The sequence below is a fragment of the Podarcis raffonei genome, chromosome 17 (assembly GCF_027172205.1).
Source record: "Podarcis raffonei isolate rPodRaf1 chromosome 17, rPodRaf1.pri, whole genome shotgun sequence".
In the NCBI taxonomy this organism is placed as follows: domain Eukaryota; kingdom Metazoa; phylum Chordata; class Lepidosauria; order Squamata; family Lacertidae; genus Podarcis; species Podarcis raffonei.
The window spans coordinates 9,086,675-9,108,643 of NC_070618.1; the positions used below are offsets into that span (position 1 = coordinate 9,086,675).

The following is a 21,969-nucleotide window of genomic DNA, read 5'->3' on the forward strand; positions in this document are numbered from 1 at the left end:
TCTTCTTCTTCTTCTTCTTCTTCATCCTCCTCCTCCTCCTCCCCCTCCCCCTCCCCCTCCAGCAGTGAGGGAATTCTTTAACAGTTGATTCTGCAGAAAGTAACTTAACAGAGAGTATCTGAGCTCTTTATGGGCTAATAGCCAGCCAGCCAGCCAGCCATAAATAAATAAATATAAAATAAAATAAAATAAAATAAAATATATCTGAGCTCAAATGTGCAGGGAATGAAGAGGCAGGGATTGGTATCCAAGCAACTCACTTGTCAATCACAGCTCTGATTTCACTCGTTAGCTGAAAACACTGAAAGGCACCATTCTGCATTTCAAGTTTCAGCCTAGCTCAACTTCTGAACCCATTCTCCAAGAGCATATGCGCAAAAACCTGGAATGTGATACCTGCCTTGAATACTGAGATAACCTTGGTGTGGATGTTCAGGATGCCATAGCATATTTCAGGTTTGAACTGCCGTTTGGCCCTTGCATCTGTTTTGCAAAGGGGGCCAAGGTGGGGGGCGGCAGTATTCAAAAGAAATGCAAAACAGATTGTAATGCAACACTCCCAGAGGCTGAGCCCCTTGAACGTTGTGCTTTGTGAGCAATAAATCCTAATGCTAACTTATTGATAAGAAGTTATGATAAACTTTAATAAATCGTAAGTCTATCACAAGGTAAACAAGAGTATTATCGGAGTGGAAAAAACAGTAGAGGACACAGGACTAGAGCTGTGGGTGGCCAAACCAGGAACCCAACCTGGAGTGCACATTTGCCATTCCAAGGTGGGTCCCTTCAGTCAGGAGTCTGAAAGTGGAGGTTCACCCGGAGATGGGGGTGGAGTTAGGTGCCTGCAATGAAACAGGTTCTGCTCTATTATCCAGATCTGGGAAGAAGTCCAGATTCCCAGCATGGAGGCCAACCCAGAGGCTGGCGCTGCCCCTCGCCTGAGACTTGTTCACTAGGCTGGGCCCCAGCCATGGCGTTCCAAATTCAAGCCCTCTCTGCCCTGACATGTCTTGCTGCTCTTGCTCGCCTCTAGTAATCCCATTTCTGGTCTTGCTTCTGGAGAAAATGAGCAGCCAGGCTGGTTTGGGCTGGGCTGGGCCTCCATGTCCTGCCAGCAGCAGAGCCATAATTGGATTCCTTGTGTCTCTTTCAAATTGTGGAAAAACAGAGATCCTCAGGGAGGCTTCCTCAGGTCCCTTCAGCCGTACAAGAGAAGCAAATCACTCTGATGCAGCAAAGGGGTCTTGGGAGACCAGGAGTGCTGAAAGCCTCCCCGTCAGAGTAGCGGTACCTATTGGGCAGCTATTGTGGTCAGGTCCTCCTTTGTCTGCTGTTTCCCCCCCTCCCCCCTCGTCCTCTTCCCCAAGATCATTAGGAGTGAGCTTGAGATGAGCTGACCTCGATTCGTAGTGACAGCTCACGCTAACTAGGCCTCTGTTGCTCCGTCACGTGGCCCCGCCTCACCCCCCGCCTCTATCTATTCGTCCCCCTTGGCAACTTTTCATTTTAGCTTAGATTTTTTTCTCCCCGATTACACATACATTTGGGAAGACTTGCCTGGGCTCAGAGAAAGGCGGGATAAAGGAGATGGGGACGGGGGGGGGGGAGACAGGAAGAGGAAACCCTTTCTGAATGAATGGCTGTGTCAGTCGTAAGGACACAAGGCGACTCCTGCTGCATCAGACCAAAGGGCCATGTAGTCTGGCAGGCTTACAATCACAGCAGAGGGGGAAGAGACCTCCCCTGTTACTTGTCCTCAACATCTGGTATTTAGAGGCATGCTTGCTGCTTCTGAACATGGAGGTTTGATTTATGTACAATGGATAATGGACATGGATAGGCCCCTCTGTTTGTATAGTTTTTAAAGCATCTAAATGGTTGCTGTTATATATTGTGTTTGTGAATTCCACGAGCTAGCTATTTTGTTGTGTGAAAGTGCTATTGTTTGGCCATCTCACACCTTTTGGGGGATTATGAGAGATGGAGAAAAATTATCTTTGTATTTTTTCCTCTGCACTGTTAACCATGATATACGGCTCTGTCATGCCCTGCCCCTGTTCCCTTGTTTTCTAAATGAAAATGCCCCAAATGTTCTAGCCTTTTCCTATAGGGAAGGTGCTCCAACACCTTGATTATTTTGGTTCTCAAACCCCACCCCCAGTTGTGTGTGTGTATCTTCTGTCTGTCTGTCTGTCTGTCTGTCTGTCTGTCTGTCTGTCTGTCTGTCTCCCTCCCTCCCTCCCTTATAAACCCAGCAGATCACTGCAGTCTGCAGAAGTGCTCCTCCAAGTTCTAAAGATCTCAGAAGCCCATGTGTCAGGCCATATTCTGTGGAATCGTAGAATTGTAGAACCCTCTGCAATGCAGGAATTTCAACATGACAGATGACCATTCAACCATTGCTTAAAAATCTCCAATGAAGGAGAGACCACCACCTTCTGAGGGACTATGTTCCACTGTCAAACAACTCTTACTGTCGAAAAGTTCTTTCTGATGTTTAGTCAGAATCGCCTGGGCATCATTTGAATCCATACCATTTGCCATGCAATTTTAGATGGGACAAAATAGTCTTGTCATTGATGACTGAGTACCACATTCAAACCTGCCTTTGAAACTGGTTTATGCATGGATCCTTCCACACACCACTTGGCAGCAATTATGAGATTTAGTCTCTGGAGCTTATCCTGGCTCTCTATTGAGAATACCTGCATGTTTCCAAGTACCTGTATGTTGCATCCACACTTCTACGTTTTGTGTAGGCATGCACACTTCAAAAAAAAGCAATGTCCTGTGGGGGTGCAAAATGAAGCCAGTACAGAAATTCTCCCCACACTGACTGCATCCCATATTTGAACTTTCTATAATGTCACTAGAGAATGCAGAAAAACGCGCCAAGCAAACCCAAGACTTTCTTTCAGGCAGGCAACAGCTGCCACAGGTGTCTACAGATGTGAGGGCACGACCAAGTTGCCTTGTACCTGCCAGAAGTTACTAGGCAGGCTCCCTGGATGTGCTAGACCTGGAGAGCTGGGATTTGGAGAGGCCATAAGTACAGGAACCACCAAGGTGTGATGCGGATTTCATCTTGAGGCAGTGACATTCACAGGCAATAGTGCAGAAGGGTCATTAGGCAGACTTTACAAGGCTGAAGAGATACGGCTGAGGAGGAGATTTCTAGGGCTGAGCGTGACCTGAGATTATTGACTGTGAAGGCAGATAAAAACTTTAGCTTGGGAGGAAAATTGATTCAGGCTATTACTCTTGCTGCAAGAGGCACATCCGTTATGTTCGGCTGAAAGTTGCAGACAGGTATGTGCCAGGGAAGGGCACACAGTTTTCATAAGATAATGCACACTCAAAAACCATTAAGGTGTATCCAACAGAGAAGGCCTGCATAACTTGTGACCCACAAAGCCAAGTGTAACCTGCCCACTGCGTCCTATGTTGCTTTCCAGGTGTTTTTTCTCTCCAGTATCAAAACCAAGAGCTATATCAAGCCCCTGGTGGGACACTTGATGAGCTATATTTGGTACCGTCGCTTCCAAGCAGGTCTGTGCTGCTAGCTGTACACTACAGTGTCAGATTCTCCCTATGCCGCACAAACATTTTTTAAAAATTAAATAAACAAACAGCGCAATCCACTGGAAACTCCTACACAAGTCCCACTAAAATGGGGGGGGGGTAGACAAGTAGTGATAATCAGCACTGGATGAATGTTTTCAGTGCAAAACCTAGAGAGTCCCACAGCAAGAAAAATGATGGATTATTGCTAGGACTAAGCTAGGAACGTCCGGTTCTTCTCAGTCAGGGTTTCCCAAAATTGGGTCTCCCGCTGTTTTGGGGCTACAACTCCCATCATTTAAAAGTGGTCTGAAAACAGTGTAACTTTATATTGCTGATAATATGTCCTAGGTAGTATTGATGGCTGTGGCTTTTGGGAACGCATATGCAATGCAATGCCACATAGTCTCGGGGTTTCTAAGGAGTTATAGGACACCTATGATTTGGTCTACATGAAACATAATCTAACTCTTTCTGTCTGCGACCTGGGTCACATGTAACACTAAGCCAAACTATGGCATAATGCAAGTGAGCAAACGTGGTTTCCTGGAGGAGCGAAGATTGCATTCATGCACTTCCCCTGGTCTTCCTGCTGCCATACTACTCAAGGCTAAGCCATGGTGTGGCTTAGTGTTAGGTCCGAACCTGGGTTCATGTTTTATCTTGCTTCAGACACACTGTGAACTACAACCAAGATTTGTTCTTGCTTTCACCATTCATGGTTTCTCTGAGGGAGACCAGTTTGGGGCAATCCACTAATATCAGCTCCCTAACTGCAATATGAGGATGATAATAATGCATATCTGCTTAACAGAATCATTTTAAGGATTGCAGTGGGGTGGAGAACCAGTAGACCAGATGGTCTTGAATGACAGCTTTCATTATCCCTGACCATTGGCCATACTTCTGGGGGTGGCAGTGAGTCAGAATTCAATAGCATCTAGAGGGCCACATGTTCCCCACCTTTGGATTGCAGTAAATCAGCACATGTGGAGTACTTTGAGCACATATAAATGCTAAGTGCTAAAGTAGAACCAAATTGCACCATACTTCTCAAAGTCAGTGAAGTGCAGTGAAATTTTTCATAGAGGGATAGTTAGGGCCAGAAGTGCCAGCTTGCGAGGGCGATGTCAGGCACATGCTGTCCTGCGTGTGTGCCTCCCTGAGCTGGGCAGAAGCTTCCCGGGGTTTGGGAAGGAGGCTCCAGGCCTCCGGCTGGATGCTGAAGCCCTCCTGCCTCCTTCCCAAAGCCGGAGGAGCTTTGGGAAGGTGGCAGCAGGGCTCTTGGACCCATTAGAGCATTGCATCTCCCCCCCTAAGCCAGGCAGAATCTCCCTGTGCTTTGGGAAGGAAGAGTCAGGGGAATATTTAGGGGACTAGCCCAGTCCCTAGTCCACTGACCACACACCATTGCTCAAAGTACAGATGCATTGAGGGCACAACTACATGTTACACTGAAAATGGCACCACTGTTCTCTCCCATGTCTCAAGTTCATGATGCAGCCTCTCAGGTTGTAGCGTTCCACATCCCTGCCCGCCACAGCCCATTGTGTGGAGCATCTGCCTTGCATGCAGAGGGTCATAGGTTCGGTCTCTGGGGTCCATTGGTAGGACTAAGAAAGACTCCTGCCCCAAACCCTGGAGATCTGCTGGAACTCAGTGTCAACACTAATGGGCTGGATGGACCAGTGGTATGCCTGGGTATAGAGCAGTTTCCTATATGTTACTCTGGAAGCGCAGAATCTGACCAGCACAGGATTTGATGTGCAGCTCCAACCTGAAAGAACAAAGACAAGAATAAACTAATGAGAAGGATAAGCATTTTAAAAGCAGAGAGAGAGAAAAGGCCCCGCTGTGCAGCAAGGAAAAGAATCACGTAGCAAAGCAAGCAAGGCGAAGCTAATCAATACGAATAACAACAAGGGGAAAAAAGCAACAGCAAAATACTTGAGATAGTTTTAAGTGGCACTGCCGTCTGGTTTGCTTGACTGTCATACATGGTCCACGTAGGAAAACATTCCTGATGCCTAATGCGGCAAACAGCAGGCTGAAGGCGATTGCTGAACCCCTTCATTAAATGCCTAGTCCCACTGTCATCTTCAGGACAATCTGAACCTCAGAGATTGTCTGTGGCAGCAAATTATCTAAGTGCTATTAGGCACAGCTAGTGTGTCTCCACACATAAGCCTCATTAGAAGAGAGCAAAAGTTAGAGCAGTGACAAATTGCCATGCTTTGGTGCTCTAGAGGTGTGGCACGTACAAAATGAATCCTAGAGCCGGGCGGCCCTGCAGTGCGCAGAATTGATCCCCTAGCTGCAAAACAAGGAAGGACATTGATGTGGTGCGTGTCTCCTTGACTGCAAATCCACAGGTTGGTTTGGGGCCATGTGTAAGAGGCCTGCATATTTGTATCCATGCATCTGCTGTGTTCATTATGTGCCTGCGTTGTTTAAGGAATAATGTTAAGTGTTGCAATATACCGTATTTTTCAGTGTATAACACGCCCCCATGTATAAGATGTCCCCTATTTTTGAGGACTCCAATTTAAGCTTTGGGGGGGGGGCAGAGTTGTTGAGCTTTTTTAGGGGGGGATTCCTGGAAATTGTTCACATACCACAAAAGCTGCCTATCAACTGCTCCCACCAGAAGCTGCCAGTCACCCGCCCAATTGCCACAGCAAATCAACACCAGCCCTTGTTGCAGCCACCAATAACATACAAAATAGCCAATGACAATCTCCGTCTAGCGGGAGATACCAATCCCACATCACCAATATACATTGACCGTGTATTAGTGATGGTACTAAGATTGCATAGAAACTGGTAATTTTGACGGAGCAATACCCTGCCAACCACTTAGCTTCTAATTTATTTATTTCTTGTTAGGTTTTTTTTAAAAAAAAATCAGTGCAGTTCTTTCCTATCGTTTACGTGGATGCCGCCCCCCACGAAAAAAACCACCTAAGCTGTTGCTTCTTCCTAGATTAGTCAAAGGGGAGATTCCATCCAATTGGGGATGTCACAGTGAATGGACTTGTTACCTGTAGCTTTTCACCTGGGTTCCTACAGTGTGTAGTATTCCTGGAGACAGGAAGTATAGAACTATTAACTGCTTAACATTTTGGACTAGGGATGCTGTTTGCATGAGCTTTCGTTTCAGTATCAGAAAAACCAAGAGAGGCAGTTGTGTTAGATGTGGGCAACTGCTCATTGTATGCCACCAGCATTAGATGAACATAGTGCAGGCCAGAGCAGAAGGATGCATGACTCAGCAGTGTTGGATTCAGGTTACGCTGTCGCCTGCCTTTATAGCATATATGTATTTTTAAAATATTGTTATTATTATTAATGTTTATATACACCACTTTTACACACAGAAAAAATATGGCTCAAAGTAATTGCAGTATTAAAAGCAAGACAATAAACAGAACTTTATTACATTTATAGTCCACTTATCCTACAAGGAGGGACGTGGGTGGTGCTGTGGGTTAAACCACAGAGCTTAGGGCTTGCCGATCAGAAGGTCGGCGGTTCAAATCCCCACAACGGGGTGAGCTCCCGTTGCTCGGTCCCTGCTCCTGCCCACCTAGCAGTTCGAAAGCACGTCAAAGTGCAAGTAGATAAATAGGTACCACTCCAGTGGAAAGGTAACCAGCGTTTCCGTACGCTGCTCTGGTTCACCAGAAGCGGCTCAGTCATGCTGGCCACATGACCCGGAAGCTGTACGCCGGCTCCCTCGGCCAATAAAGCGAGATGAGCGCCACAATCCCAGAGTCGGTCACGACTGGACCTAATGGTCAGGGGTCCCTTTACCTTTACTTTTATTCTACAAGGAGCTGAAAGTTCAAGCTAGTATACATACAACAACCTTGTGGGGGAGATTAGTCTGAGAGACAGTGACTGGCCCAAGGTCACCCAGTGAGCTTCATGGCTGAGTGGGGTTTTGAACCCTGGTCTCCCAGGTCGTAATCCAGTGTTAATCACTACACAGCACTGGATCACTCCACATATCAAGAATTCAATTCAACATTATAGAAATGATTAACAGAATAATAACTTTTTTTAAAAAAAAAAGTTCATAATATGCATATCCATTATTTAACACAGGCTTCCTCAGCCTCTGCCCTCCAGATGTTTTTTGGCCTACAACTCCCATGATTCCTAGCTAGCAGGAGCAGTGGTCAGGGTTGATGGGAATTGTAGTCTCAAAACATCTGGAGGGCCGAGGTTGAGGAAGCCTGATTTAACATTTCAGGTTTTATAAATAAATCAATAAATCGTGGGATTAGAACTCCCAAAGTGAAGAACTTCCATTCAGTGCTGCTCCTCTGGCGTAACTCCCATCACACCCAGTAGCCAGGTAAAAATACCCTTTCTCTTCAGAACCAGCTACTGGCCTCTCACGCTACAGCTGGCTGCTCCTATTCTTCCCCACAGAGAGATCTTCTCTTCAGGCCAGCTCACTGATGAATTGCTTTTCTGGGCTCTTGATCTCTCCCCATGCAATCCAGGAACTGGCACAGGGGGCAGGATTTATGTTAAATCTGCTACAACCCCTTTACTTCCTGATATTTCTGCTCTTATGCAGTTGCGGGGAGGGCTAGGCCTTCACAGCTGGGGCCAAGTCTCGAGTGGAGAGAGGGATGTATTATTGTTTATATTTTCTTTACGATTGCACCAAATTATATAGGGTTTGGAAACGTTGAGGTAATCTTTGGATGCGCAGGCCTCTCAAAGAGAACGGGTAATCTTCTTGCTTGCCCTCCTAGTTTCTGTGGGCTGCAAGCGGTCCTCCTCCTCCATATTTTCACCTTTTAAGATTTGTTCTGTTGGGGACTTTTATTCAGTCTTGCACAGCTGGAATCCCGCCTGTCCCCAAAGCTATTACTAAAAGCTTGTATCTTCATTCAACCTAGTTGCAATAGTCTTGCATCCTGTGTAATCCTATAACACAGTTTTAGTTATTTCCCATTTGACTTTTATCCAGCAAGGGTTTTGTAAATGTGCGAGCCTTTTGTTAGGAGACAGCAACAGTATCGACGGCATAGTAATAGCCGTTGGCAGCTGAGCTCAACGTGGGTTGCTCTCACTTGCTATTTGGCTGTTTGTGATAGGATGTCGTGGCAGCACGACGTAGCCAATTAGATTTGGCTATGGCCTGATGTCATGGAAGGCGAGTGAGAGCAAGGCAAATGAATGAGCAGACATGGTTGCAAGGAGCGTTGGGAAATGGCCAGAAAAGCAAAGCATTTTTCAGCACTGCTATGAGTAATTTCAATTCAGCTGGAGCCATTACAGCTGCTGTTGCAGATGTACAAAATAGTGCTGCCTTCTCTCTTATTGAACCAGACTCTGAATGTTATATAGAGGGAAAGAGAGATGCAGAAAATATCGAGCAGATCCGGAATGTATTCTTTGAGTGTTTAAACGAGGGGGGTGAACCTGTGAGCCCCAGCCAACATGGTGAATAGTCAGGGGTGATTCATAGAATTGTAGAATTGGAAGGGATTCATTTCATTTCATTCATTTATTATATTTTTATGCCGCTTTTCTTTCACACAAATTACATCTTGAGGGTTGTAGTCCAACAACACTTCTGTGATTCTACGAACATATTCAAAGAGGCTGCAGGTCTCCCATAGCTAGTTTAAATGAAGATAACACAGAAAATACCAAAGATCCAGTATGTGTAACACAGAAGAACTGTTCATCTGCCATATATCACACTCCCTTCTTTCCTATCCAACTTTCTTTCCACTCTTCTTCAATGCACAATTATTTATTTATAGTAATATTTGTTCATTCATCATTGTTCAAATATAATGAGCCTATAATGCACAGTTGGCATGCCAGGTAGGTATTTTATATTTTCTTGTCAGATAAATTGTAAGAAGTGTTATGCAGACTGTTTGTTTCTGCACCCAGATGCATATGAATATTACACTCATAAAACAAGCTGCTGTCAGGCATGACCAAGCAACGAGTTCTGTGTCACTGCAAAGTTATTAAACACTTTCCCCAAGCAAATATTGGTCCAATAAATGTGGTTCCCCATATCTATTTATTTTGGCACAAATGGCGTAGGTACAACACAGACTTGGTTGGAAGATGTACGAAGCACACCACTCTTGACTGTGTAATGCCAGTGGATTTTGCTATTCTAAAATTTCTAGCTGTTAGATATAAAACTAGTTTAGTTTCATGGATAAGTAATTTATATGGATGAGTATACCTCCCTCTTCCATTATTGTTCCGTGGGTTCTCTCTGCCCTGTGTTCTTTTCCAACTTTCTTCTGCTACAGTGTGGAGAATTTCTAAAATTAATTCTGCAACTGGTGCATATGATGTTTGCTGAGACTTCCTGTTCCTTTCATCAACATTCGCTTGGGTTTCCCCCTACCACCGACCCCCCGACCCAGACCAGATTGCCGAAGTGAACAAGTGCTTGTGTTTACCAAGATTCCTCTTTGCATGTCGTGCCACCAAGGCTGGATTGCTTAGTTGGTTAGAGCATGGTTCTGATAACACCAAGGTTCGATTCCCATAAGGGACAGCTGGATATTCCTGCACTGCAGGGAGTCGGGCTATAGCTGATTCTCAGGATCCCTTCCAATTCTGTGAGTCTAATATGAATAAGCCTTTGCACATGCCAGCAACTTGGACAAAATAAAAGGTGTGTATGATAGGAGATGCAACATGCAAGAAAAGACCTGCTGATCATTCTGTATTATTATTTTTTAAAATAATAATGGGTGGATTGCCAGCTTAACGATTGACGTTCAGGGAGAAATTCCAATGGAGTGAATATCATGAGTGGTCCTGCTAACTTGTTTCACCATCACTTAGGACAAGCTGATACAGCTCCTTCTCACACTCCTGTGGCAGCAGTGATGTGGGAAGGAAGCAGTTTGTAAGCTCTTTCCACCAGGGCCCAGGTCCTGTAAGAGGATTTCAAGGGGAAAGTTGCTTCAGTCACCCCCAAATTATTGAGGGAAATGTTAGAAAGGTCCTTTAAAGGGAGGCGGATGCCAAAGTATAGAGGCATTTAGTGGGTTGGGAATAATGGGTTTATTGAACTTGTTCATAGTGCAGAGGCGTACTGAAATTTGTTGCACTGCTCTGGAACATGAGTTCAGAAGAGGTACCTCCCTGTCCCTGCCTGCAGACATCCTGCAGAACTCCTCTGCTCAGTTGGTTAGAGCATGGTGCTGATAATGCCAAGGTTGCAGGTTTGATCCCCATATGGGACTGCTGCATATTCCTGCATTGCAGGGGGTTGGAATGGATGATCTTCAGGGTCCCTTCTAACTCTATGATTCCTTTGCTTGGTAAATTGAAACTCTACTGGTGCTTTGTGTGGTTTTTTTTAAAAAATACTCTTCTGCTAGCTGTTTCTTTCATGCCAGTAATTAATCAGGCTGGGTTTTTATTATTAATATTACTGTAGCTCTGAAAACGGGCTGCTATATTTTAAGCGGTTTTTAATGAATTATTTTAACAGTTAACTTGTTCGTTATAAATATGCTGTAAGCTGCATCATGCCGTTGGGAGAGGCAGGGCATCAGGGCTCTGCAAACAAACTTTAACGAGTGATTGAATTAATCAAAGGTAAGGGGAAGATTGACAGAACGCCTCTGGAGCAAGTGAGGTAGGAAGAAGACCAACCCACTAGCACGATAATCCCTAAGATGCCTTTTTGCTCATACTGAGTTAATCATCAAGAAGCAGAGGAGTGTTGCCTATTTCAAGAGGGAGCCATTTGGAGCAGTTTGTTGGCAAAGCTCAGATGCAAACACACAACAGTCGTATTTCCTTGCCTGCCTGTGCCTCTTGCATGCCCGTTGTAGATCCCTTTCGCTAAAAGTGCGGTACTTAAAGCGATGTTAAAGAAATATCCATTGAGCTTTCTTCACAATTAGGGGAGCTTTCCAAATTAATGACTGGGCCTGGGGCATGGAGTTTGGTGGTCCATCTTGCTGCAACTCCTGACCTAATGTGTGCACTACTTAAGCAGCAGTGAAAGCAAACAGATATATGGTCAGGTACTAAGTGCTGGCATAATGTTTAGAGGTGGTGCATGAATGCCACTATAAGTGATGCATTTTAAAAGTTGGTTGCGGGGAGTAGTGATGGCGAAGACATTCAGTTCACTTTGCCTTTAAAGGTCAGCCTTCACTCTTTCTGAAACAACGAGCAAACCAAAATTCAGCCATCCTCCAACATGCACACTTCTCCAGATTGTGCAGTGCAGCCGCAAAGCCGAGTCATTTGTGCACAAATGCATATACGAGGGCAAGTTGGCCATAAAATGCATTTATTTGTGCAAACAGCATTGAAAAAGGTGCTATATAAGGGGGATAGTGCTTTGCACGTTGGGCAAATTGCATACCAAGGTTGTGTATGTTAGAAGAAATCGGTACTAAAATGCTGCTGAGAAGTTTGTTTGTTTCAAATTTCACAAACTGATGTGGAGAACTAATGAGTGGGAAAATGAGAAATAGGGAGAAACTATCCCATCCCTGGATGGGGAGGGAGCAAGCCATGGACATAGGAAGCTACCTTACAGTGAGTCAGACGATTAGTCTAGCTAGCTTCGTATTAGTATTAGCTTAGTATCAGAAAGTCGCCGGTTCAAATCCCCGCGACGGGGTGAGCTCCTGTTGCTGTGTCCCAGCTCCTGCCAACCTAGCAGTTCGAAAGCATTCCAGTCCAAGTAGATAAATAGGTACCATTGCAGCAGGAAGGTAAACGGCGTTTCCATGTGCTCTGGCTTCCATCAGCGGTCTAGTCATGCTGGCCACAAGACCCGGAAAGCTGTCTGGGAACAAGCACCGTCTCCCATGGCCTGAAAGCGAGATGAGCAACGCAACCTCATAGTTGCCTTTAACTGGACTTAACTGTCCAGGGGTCCTTTACCTTTACCTTACCTGTCTACACGGACTGGCAGTGGTTCTCCAAGATTTTCAGACAGACTCATTCCCAGCCCTACCTGGAGACGCCCAGGATTCTTTGCAAAGGAGTTTTGGTGGTCCATCTTGCTGCAACTCCTGACCCAATGCAGTAGCAAAAGCACTGTACCACTTGGCTGCAGCCCCTTAGAGAGATTTGATTTTAAAATTGTGCAAGGACTGCTTTTTCCTGCTTCCCTTCCTTGGGACTCGCCTTCCCTCCCTCCCTATTTATCTGCTGCTGTCTCGTCAGCTTTACCGGCCGAGCTGCTATCATTCCCACACCTGCCTTCTGCCACACACACAGAAAACACGAAGGCAAAGTTGCTTCATAATGCTTAGAACCGTCTTATTTCTGGTTTGGAACTTGAAATACCATAAAATGGATGATTAAAATGAATGATTTAAACTAATGATATTCAAGCCATCCTACACTACATGACTCCAGGCTCCATGTCTGCTGAGCTGAGCTCAACACGCTGCAAACTTTTTATGTGAGAGAGTGTTAAGCAACAGGACACCCTCCCCGGATTACTCCTCTCCATTTGCAAGGAGTATGTTTGAGATGTGCATTAAGAAAGCTGGTATACATCTAACAGCTAACACCCAGGGAGCTCGGCAGGAGTCCCCTGATTTCATAGGAATTGTTCCATTCCCTCCCTCCCAATACCCTGATTTTCTCTTCCTCAGCAAACCGTTGTTACTCTTAGAACCAAACTAGTCAAGCCCTTGTTTGTCTACAGAAACAGAATGGGAGACTTTGGTTTGTTCATGGTTTCCAATCCTGTTTCACAGACAAATACAGTTTATGCTAACCATGGTTTCCTAATTAAGATATACGTAATGGCAAACTGCGGATTACCACAAAAAAGGATTTGCAGGAGGATTTGAGGGGAGAGAGCACACAAGCCTCCATGGATCCTTCGTTCAATATCACAACTGAAATGAGCTAAAGTCTCATTTAAAGTCTCATTTAGGTCAGTGTTTCCCAAACTTGAATCTCCAGCTGTATTTGGACTACAATTCCACTGGTCCTGCTAGCTAGGGATCATGGGAGTTGTAATCCAACAGCAACTGGAGACCTACATTTGGGAAACACTGGTTCATGTTCATCTTAAGACGCATCAGACAGCTTTTTTGTTTTCTTTGCTTGTGCTATAAAGTGCCATCGCATTATAAAAATAAAAGTACCTAGTTGATACAGTGGGTAAGTGGTTTGTCTCAGGTAACTTTATTTTTTAATAAGACTAAGGGCTGTGAAGAACAGAAGGAACAAGGAGTACCTAAAACATTTCAGTGTGATCTTTCTTCTCGTACTGTTGTTTGATTTACATTATGTGAAACTCGTTCCTGCTTGCCTAAGCTGGTTAAAGCCTCTTTGATTTGCTTCTCTCGGAATAATTTCCTCTTGTTTTATATGAAGAGGGTGGGGGGGAACCCCTACCCTCAATCCTTTTGTGCTTCTCAGTGCTGAGAAGAAAGCAGCAGGCTTTACTGCTTTGCCAGATGTTTGCCAATTGGCCCAGGTGATCATAGGTTTGACTCTGGCCCTAGTTTGCCAGTTAGTCCAACCTTTTTTTTTAATCATGTAAGCAGCAGCCCCCATTGATCGTTGGCAGAATTTTGTGGAAGATGCAGTGAGAACACAGGAAGGTTATATAACTGGATTATTTTTTTCTTCCCTGATTCTATCTTGGGCATCTTCAGTTTCCATCAATATGGAAATTTCCATAAATATTGGAGCTGGTGAATCAGTTGTTTTTTAAGATGTGTTCCAGGGAATCCTGTGGTTCTTCGTAAAGTTTAGCTTTTCTTGAAAGGAAGTTTGCCTGCATGGGTATGCTGGATAGATTCCAGGGCAAACTCTGCATCAACAGAGAGCAGCAGCAAGGCCCAGTATGCTAGGCTTTCATTGTGCATGGATCAAAAGAGTTCTGCAGAGCTTTCCTGATCACCCTCTGAAATGTGCACAGTGTGTTTGTGGCACGGATAAGTTCCTGAAAGTTTGTTAGATGCTCCTGAGGGGCTGAGAGTGTGGTCCTTCCGCATTTATATGCCCAGTACAACCTTTCATAACTACAAGTAGTGGATACTGCAGAGGTTTGGCACGATGAAGATCAAATCCAGATGTGTATTGGTCGTTTGGTGCTGTAGGTCCGCATTCAGACCTGTGTGGCACCCAGTATTTATATTTAGGTTTCTTGCATTTGCCTTTTTCTTAGTTTGGTTCCCAAATGGCTTAGTTGTCGAACAAATCGGCTCCCAAACACCGCAAACCCGGAAGTAAGTGTTCCTGTTTGCGAATGTTTTTCAGAAGCCGAACATCCAATGTGCAGGAAGATCCTGCAGCCAATCAGAAGCTGCGACTTGGTTTTTGAACAGTTTCGGGAGTCAAATGGACTCCCAGAGCAGATTCATTTTGAGAACCAAGGTACAGTGGTACCCCGGGTTAAGTACTTAATTCGTTCCGGAGGTCCGTACTTAACCTGAAACTGTTCTTAACCTGAAGCACCACTTTAGCTAATGGGGCCTCCTGCTGCTGCCGCGCTGCCGGAGCACAATTTCTGTTCTCATCCTGAAGCAAAGTTCTTAACCTGAAGCACTATTTTTGGGTTAGCGGAGTCTGTAACCTGAAGTGTATGTAACCTGAAGCGTATGTAACCCGAGGTACCACTGTGCCACTGTATGCTTGTTCTTCTGCTACCATCCCCAGACTCTCCCACTAAGTATTGGTTTGGGGAAGGTTGACAAGTTTCTCAGAGAAACTTGTGTTGTTTGGAGCCAACAGTAGAAAATAACCTTGTTTCTCTGCTTGCAACAATAGCCAGAGTAAAAACAAAAACAAGAGGCATTGCGAAAAATCCCAGCTGCATAATTGGTGACCTAAACACATAGAACCAGAAGGTCCTGCCTGGATTAGACCAGGATTGAGAGATTTCCACTAATGGGTGGAAGAGTCTCTGAAAATTTATCTCGTGTTCTGTTCATTTCTTCAAGCAGCTGCTGGGATGCCCTCTCCTCTGCTAGTCTGACCAGGTCATTAAAATGCATTCAGCTCCTTCAGTATGCAGCAACCAACTCTTCTCAGGCTTCCACCAGCTCTGAATCATTTCCTTTCTGAGCTGTCTGTCAGAAACATTTAGGTTTCGCAGACTCCCTGAGGGGGGGAAACCAGCCAATGTCTGAAGGAAGACCCCTGTGGAGTGTGAAAGCTAGTCAGACAGGAACAAATAGCAGAAAATAGTAAATATATAACATGAGGAAATGATACATGGAAATATTGGCAGAGGGCCCAGATATTTTGTGTTAATTTATTACATTCATAATTCACTTAAAAAGGTAAAGGGCCCCCGGACCATTAGGTCCAGTCGTGACCGACTCTGGGGTTGCGGCGCTCATCTCGCTTTATTGGCTGAGGAAGCCGGCGTACAACTTCCGGGTCATGTGGCCAGCATGACTAAGCCGCTTCTGGCAAACCAGAGCAGTGCACAGAAACGCCATTTACCTTCCCGCCGGAGGGGTACCTACTTATCTTCTTGCACTTTGACGCGCTTTCGAACTGCTAGGTTGTCAGGAGCAGGGACCGAGCAACGGGAGCTCACCCCGTCGTGGGGATTTGAACCGCCGACCTTCTGATCGGCAAGTCCTAGGCTCTGTGGTTTAACCCACAGCGCCACCCGTTTATTCAACTTATTCAACTGCAAATTGGTGAAGGTAGTGGATAGGGCACTGAACTCAGCTTCAAGCCCTCCTCTGGACATTAAAGATCCATGAATAAACCTGTGTCCACTGCTGCCTCTCAGCCTAATCTATCTAACAGGGTTGTGGTATGGGTGGGGTTGAGGAACAAGTCAGGTGTGCTAGGCTGAGCTCCATGGAGAAACATTGGAATACACAAATGATAGGTAGACTTTAGAGGTCTTTTTAGTAAGACTGCTCACCTTCCGGGGTGGGGGTGTTGTGGACGGGCGGTGGGGGGTTGGCGCTCCCTCTGTGCAAGCCCTAGCCATATCACCAATCCATGCTGGCGGGGGGGGGGGGCTGCAAGTAATTTAAACCTTGGTGCGGTTAGACCTTGGATAAGCCTTTGTTTAATAGAGGGGAGGTTGTAGCCTCCGCCTGCCCCTCCTCAATAAGGGTATCCTGTTAAAGGGATCCAGGGGTGTGGATTCTGTCCAAAGCCCAGGCATGGGCTAGGGCCATGTCGCTACCCCAACGGGGACCCATCGGGGTGCCCCTATTTCATGTAAGTCATAGAGCTCCCCCTTCTGGTGGTTTATCCTTAATTTGACACCTGCAGACAGGCGGTGGTCAAGATATAGCCTGGTTTCACCCAATGCCTAAGCCAAACATCTCACATCTGTAACCAATAAAGTTGTGGCCTGTTTTAGCCCATAATCCAAAAGACTCGTGTTGGCATGCTTATTTATCAATGGGAACTACCGGGCACGCTGTTAATTAAAAACATTGAAACAAACTAGTGAGTAGATTCAGAACACAAATAGCCAGCCATTGCAAAACAGACCGCTGACATGAGTTTTGCATCTTCCCGTGGTTTGCGATCAAACTGTTAACAGCAACCAAGTTTGAAATGCAAGCACGTAGATTTTTCCTCCTCTTCCCCTTCCCTCATATTTCTCTCTCTCATCTTGACTCCCCCCTCTCTTGTTGCAGTCCCATCTGCTGTTCCCATGATGCACCAGGTGAGTCGTACGACGAGTAGCATCACTTTGTCCTGGCCGCAACCAGACCAACCAAACGGGATCATCTTGGATTATCAGCTGCGTTATTTTGACAAGGTAAGTTGACGTGGGGAACCTGTTTTCACAGTTGTTTGTGAGAGAGGTTGAAAATCACTGCGGCCAGGGTGTGTAATGGCTGCAGCCTGGCAAGAAGAGGCAAATGAAATAATAAGATAGTCAAAAGGGGCTTGAGTTAAAACTAGGAACTGGATTTTGTGTTTCACTACAAGTTTTTCAAGGGACGCGGGTGGCGCTGTGGGTAAAAGCCTCAGCGCCTAGGGCTTGCCGATCGAAAGGTCGGTGGTTCGAATCCCCGCGGCGGGGTGCGCTCCCGCTGCTCGGTCCCAGCGCCTGCCAACCTAGCAGTTCGAAAGCACCCCCGGGTGCAAGTAGATAAATAGGGACCGCTTACCAGCGGGAAGGTAAATGGCGTTCCGTGTGCTGCGCTGGCTCACCAGATGCAGCTTCGTCACGCTGGCCACGTGACCCGGAAGTGTCTCCGGACAGCGCTGGCCCCCAGCCTCTTAAGTGAGATGGGCGCACAACCCCAGAGTCTGTCAAGGCTGGCCCGTACGGGCAGGGGTACCTTTACCTTTACCTTACAAGTTTTTCCTTGCCTCTGCATGCCTGCACTATAAATTTAAACAAAACTGATGGTCATGACTTCCCATCAGTCAGCTTCTTCAGATGGTAGAGTGTGTTACATATCTCGCAACTAAATTCTCAACGCTCTTTCAAAGCTATCATTTTGTACTCGGGTTCCTTGAGAGATTCGAAACAGGTTTAGGTTTGTAGTGTCAATCTGCTCTAGCTTTTCTTCTCCCGCTAGGACCAGATGGTGCCACCTTTTTTGTCTAAGGGACCTTGTTCCTATGGGATCAGAGCGGGTTGGGAACTGTGGCCACATGGCTTTGCCATAAGCCATGGGGGAAACGAAACAAAATCAAACCCACCACAACCAAGAGGGCTGTGCGAGATACCGAAAGTGATTAGAGTCGAGCAATCACCTTTCAGATTTATAAAACAAAAATGATAGCCAGACGGTATTTTTTTTTAAAGAGGCACATGATTCTTATTTCATTTTGCTGCAGAAACATTCCTCTTTCAGCAAGTCTGTCGGGGCACATGATTTAGTTAGCATTTGTTTTAGATGGTTTATTTTTATCTACGTTCATAATTTTGGTTTTATGTAGCTTTGTTTTTAAGTGGTTTGTGCATTTTAGTCATGTTTCATATATTACGGAATTTGAAGCTGCTTGGATATTTTATTTTTTGAGCAAGTGGTTTATGCATTTTCCAAACTAACAGATAAATGTCTGTATTTAGAATTTATCTCAGCCATGTAGGGAAGCAACTGGTGAGCCTAGGAGGGAGCATTGCTGAGGAGGAGGAAGTGGAATTGTGTTTTGTCAGCTTCTCACAACTTGATTGTTGATTCCTAGTCAGAAGACGAGGACAACTCATTCACCATAACCAGTGAGACTAATATGGCCACCATTGCCAATCTCAGCCCAGGGAAGATATATGCCTTCCAGGTTCGAGCTCGGACAGCAGTGGGCTACGGGCCATACAGTGGAAAGATGTATTTCCAGACTCTGGTGGGAAGTAAGTGACGCACCTTTGTGAACTTTCAAACTTAGAATCCCCCCCGCCTCTTGAACTTCCCTCGTGCTCAGACGTAGCTGCACAATCTGATCTCTCTTTATTACCCTCTTGCTCACGCATCGTAAATTTTTACAACACTCACAGGCTAGCACATGCCTTGAGCTTGACCTGCAAGCCGTTACTAGGTATGAAGAGGCTAGGTATGAAGTGGGCTGTCCTTTGTGGACATAGTCACCTCAAATCCTGAGAACACAGCACAGCCAAGGAACCTTTTGCCCTACAACCCCAGGGATGCTCCCTGCTATCAGTCACAGATCCAAATGCTCTGGGTTGCAGCCCCAGAAGCTCCTTGCCTGACAAGACGCTAGGAGGGTGTGTACACATGCAAAGGTTTCACTGGGAGGTTGGAATGAGAAGATAAATTTGGAGGGTGGGAGGGGTCCCCAAGGAGGAGGAATGGCAGCTTGAAACGATGGACTATTCAGAGCTAGCAGACCTAACCAGCAGAATAAGAGAACACGGAGACCGAGTTTATAAAGAGGCATAGAAAATGTTTGTGAAATATCTGGAAAATAATTGTGAACAAGTGAAAACGCTAGCAGGATTAAGGTAAATTCAGCAGTGTAAAGTAAGTTGAGGTAATATGAAAAGGGAGGGAGAATTTAAATGGTTGAAGTACAATATGCAGTATTATTGGGAAAATTAAAAGAACCACGGAAGGGAGAAGGGAAGACGATGAATGTATTGTTTTATTGGTGGACACTTAATTGTGGAAAATGTATAACTGAAAATTTTAATAAAATAATATATTTTCAAAGGGAGAGAAAATAACTTTGTCCCTTTTGACAGGCGAGCGCTCTGAGATGGTGCAAGACCGATTGCCGCTTATTGTGGGTTCGGCACTTGGTGGCCTGGCCTTCCTGGTAATTGCGGCCATTGCCATCCTTGCCATTGTCTTCAAGAGGTGAGTTTCCTGTCCTCGCCCTGCCTCAGAGTGTACCAGCTCCTTGTGCAAAGGAGAGCCAAGAGTTTAAAACTACTGTTCTCCAATGAAGACTCCCTGTCTCCTATCTGTGAATGTCGCACAAAGGGGAGCCAAGTCAGAGGGCTGGAATTACCAATCTTCTTCTGCCCCAGACTCAGACCCAATTATAACTGGATAGATAAAACAGTTAGAAATGAGTGAGCCATGGCTCACGGGGTGCTCAGATTTTGGCAGCCTATTTAGAAGAATACTATGGTTCAAACTAAAGGCACCTAAAAGAGAATTGCTGGCAGGTTGGGCAAGCTGAGAGAGCAAAGGCAAACAGCTCTGGATAGTCTTTCGCCCTGACTAGTTGCTAGTTGCTTTCCCCTCTTCTAGTGCTCAAGCCCCTGATCTGCATAATAACTCCAGAGACTTCCTATGCCCCAACCAGGTGCATTTGCCAACTGCAAAATCATGGGTTTTGGAATGCACAGGGCTCTGCCCAGTTTATTGAGAATTATGCCCAACCCCAACCCCCAATGGTTTTAAGAATGTCGCAATTGAAAGGTCACTGAAAAAAGAATTGTAGGCTGCCGTATACAGCCTGTTACAAGGAGTATATTGTTCAGATGTAATGGGAGACATGACACTGAGCACCACACCTGCAAAAAGCCTAAAGGAAAAGTGAACATCAGATTTTGGTTATCAACATACATTCCCAGTGGGAATGTTGAATGGCTCTTGCTGTCAGAATGTTCTTCCTGATGTGTTATTGTATCCTGACCCTATTATGAATCAATTCCATTGGGTGGCCTCTCAAGGTCTGCTGCTATCAGAAAAAGAAGAAGAAACGCCCTCTCTCCCCAATGCCATGCACAAATTTCTACAATCTTTAGTCTGAAAGGAAGCTCCACTGAACTCAGTAGGACTTTCTTCTCAGTAGACATTCCCAGTCTCTGTTTCATTTTGGTTGCCCATTTACGTCCTTTTCCCCAACTCCACTTGAGGTGATGAAGAGGTTGCCCTTCTTGAACCTTCCCTTTCCTCCACAGTAAGAGACGAGAGACTCCCTACACAGACCGCTTGCAGCAGTACATCACCACCCGGGGTAAGCAATGGCATAGGAGCTCAGCTCTCTTTTAATAATAGCCTCTTCTTTTTTGGAGACAGGTCTTTGTGACTGACTCTGGAGCTTCCCTTCTTCTTCACAGGTCTTGGGGTCAAGTATTACATTGACCCATCCACCTATGAAGATCCCAACGAAGCGATTCGGGAATTTGCCAAGGAAATTGATGTGTCTTTTGTCAAAATCGAGGAGGTCATTGGATCAGGTAATGAAGGAACTATTTTGCTTCTCATCTGCCCCATCACATTTTGCAGAGTGCTTGATCTGCCTCAAGCACCATTTGGGCCGCAGTCCTCTATCCACTTCTCTCAGGGTAAGCCCTGTTGAGCACAATGCTCTATAAATCTTTGATTTCTCTAACTTAGTTCTTGGACTGGTGTTCAGATCTTGCTCCATTTGATTAGGGTCTATTCAAGTGCACTTTGGGCCTCTTGTTGGTCAGTTTTTGCTGTAGACCAGTGGTTCCCAATTAGCTAAGTACTACTGAGGACCCTGTTTTTCAAAGGCCAACCCAGGAAAATGTTGATATCTCTGTAGTAGTTTTTGTTGTGTGAATGGTGCCACCATACTCTCTGACATGTCTCAGCACAAAACCAAGATGTGCATATTCTGGGTCGTGCTCCTGCACATGTCACATGATCCACGCGAGAGCACGGGACCGCAATCTTTTTTGGAGGGGACACTGCAATCGCATGCAAGACACAAGCCTGACCTCAATCTCATGCATTTTTGGGTGCTGTGCTGGCATGTGAGATCAAGGCCCCTCTAACTGGGATGTCCCAGACAGTTGCCAGGTATGTGCCATGGACCCCTGGGTGGGTTACATGGACCACCAACTGGGGACCACTGCTCTAGAGCTTTCTTTAAGAGCACTTCACTAGAGCTTCATTTTTGCATCTTCACATTGTGGACCTCATCTTGGGTTTGGGAGGGATTAGAGAGGGGTGAATTCTGGGAATACTACCAGGCTCCCTAACACTTTACCTTTAAGTCAGCAAGAAGGCATGCAGCAGTGCCTTC

The 21,969-nt window shown here is 45.6% G+C and overlaps 1 protein-coding gene across 2 annotated transcripts in view; it reads left to right on the forward strand.

The window, feature by feature from the left end:
* Nucleotides 1-21,969, forward strand: part of LOC128404619 (ephrin type-B receptor 5) — a 150,742-nt gene that overhangs the window by 117,651 nt on the left and 11,122 nt on the right. For both annotated transcript variants that reach the window (XM_053370324.1, XM_053370325.1), the window contains exons 10-14: nt 17,184-17,308; nt 18,694-18,856; nt 19,706-19,820; nt 20,876-20,931; nt 21,035-21,154. In XM_053370324.1, the coding sequence (XP_053226299.1) occupies nt 17,184-17,308; nt 18,694-18,856; nt 19,706-19,820; nt 20,876-20,931; nt 21,035-21,154 (579 nt within the window). The remainder of the gene's footprint in view (nt 1-17,183; nt 17,309-18,693; nt 18,857-19,705; nt 19,821-20,875; nt 20,932-21,034; nt 21,155-21,969) is intronic.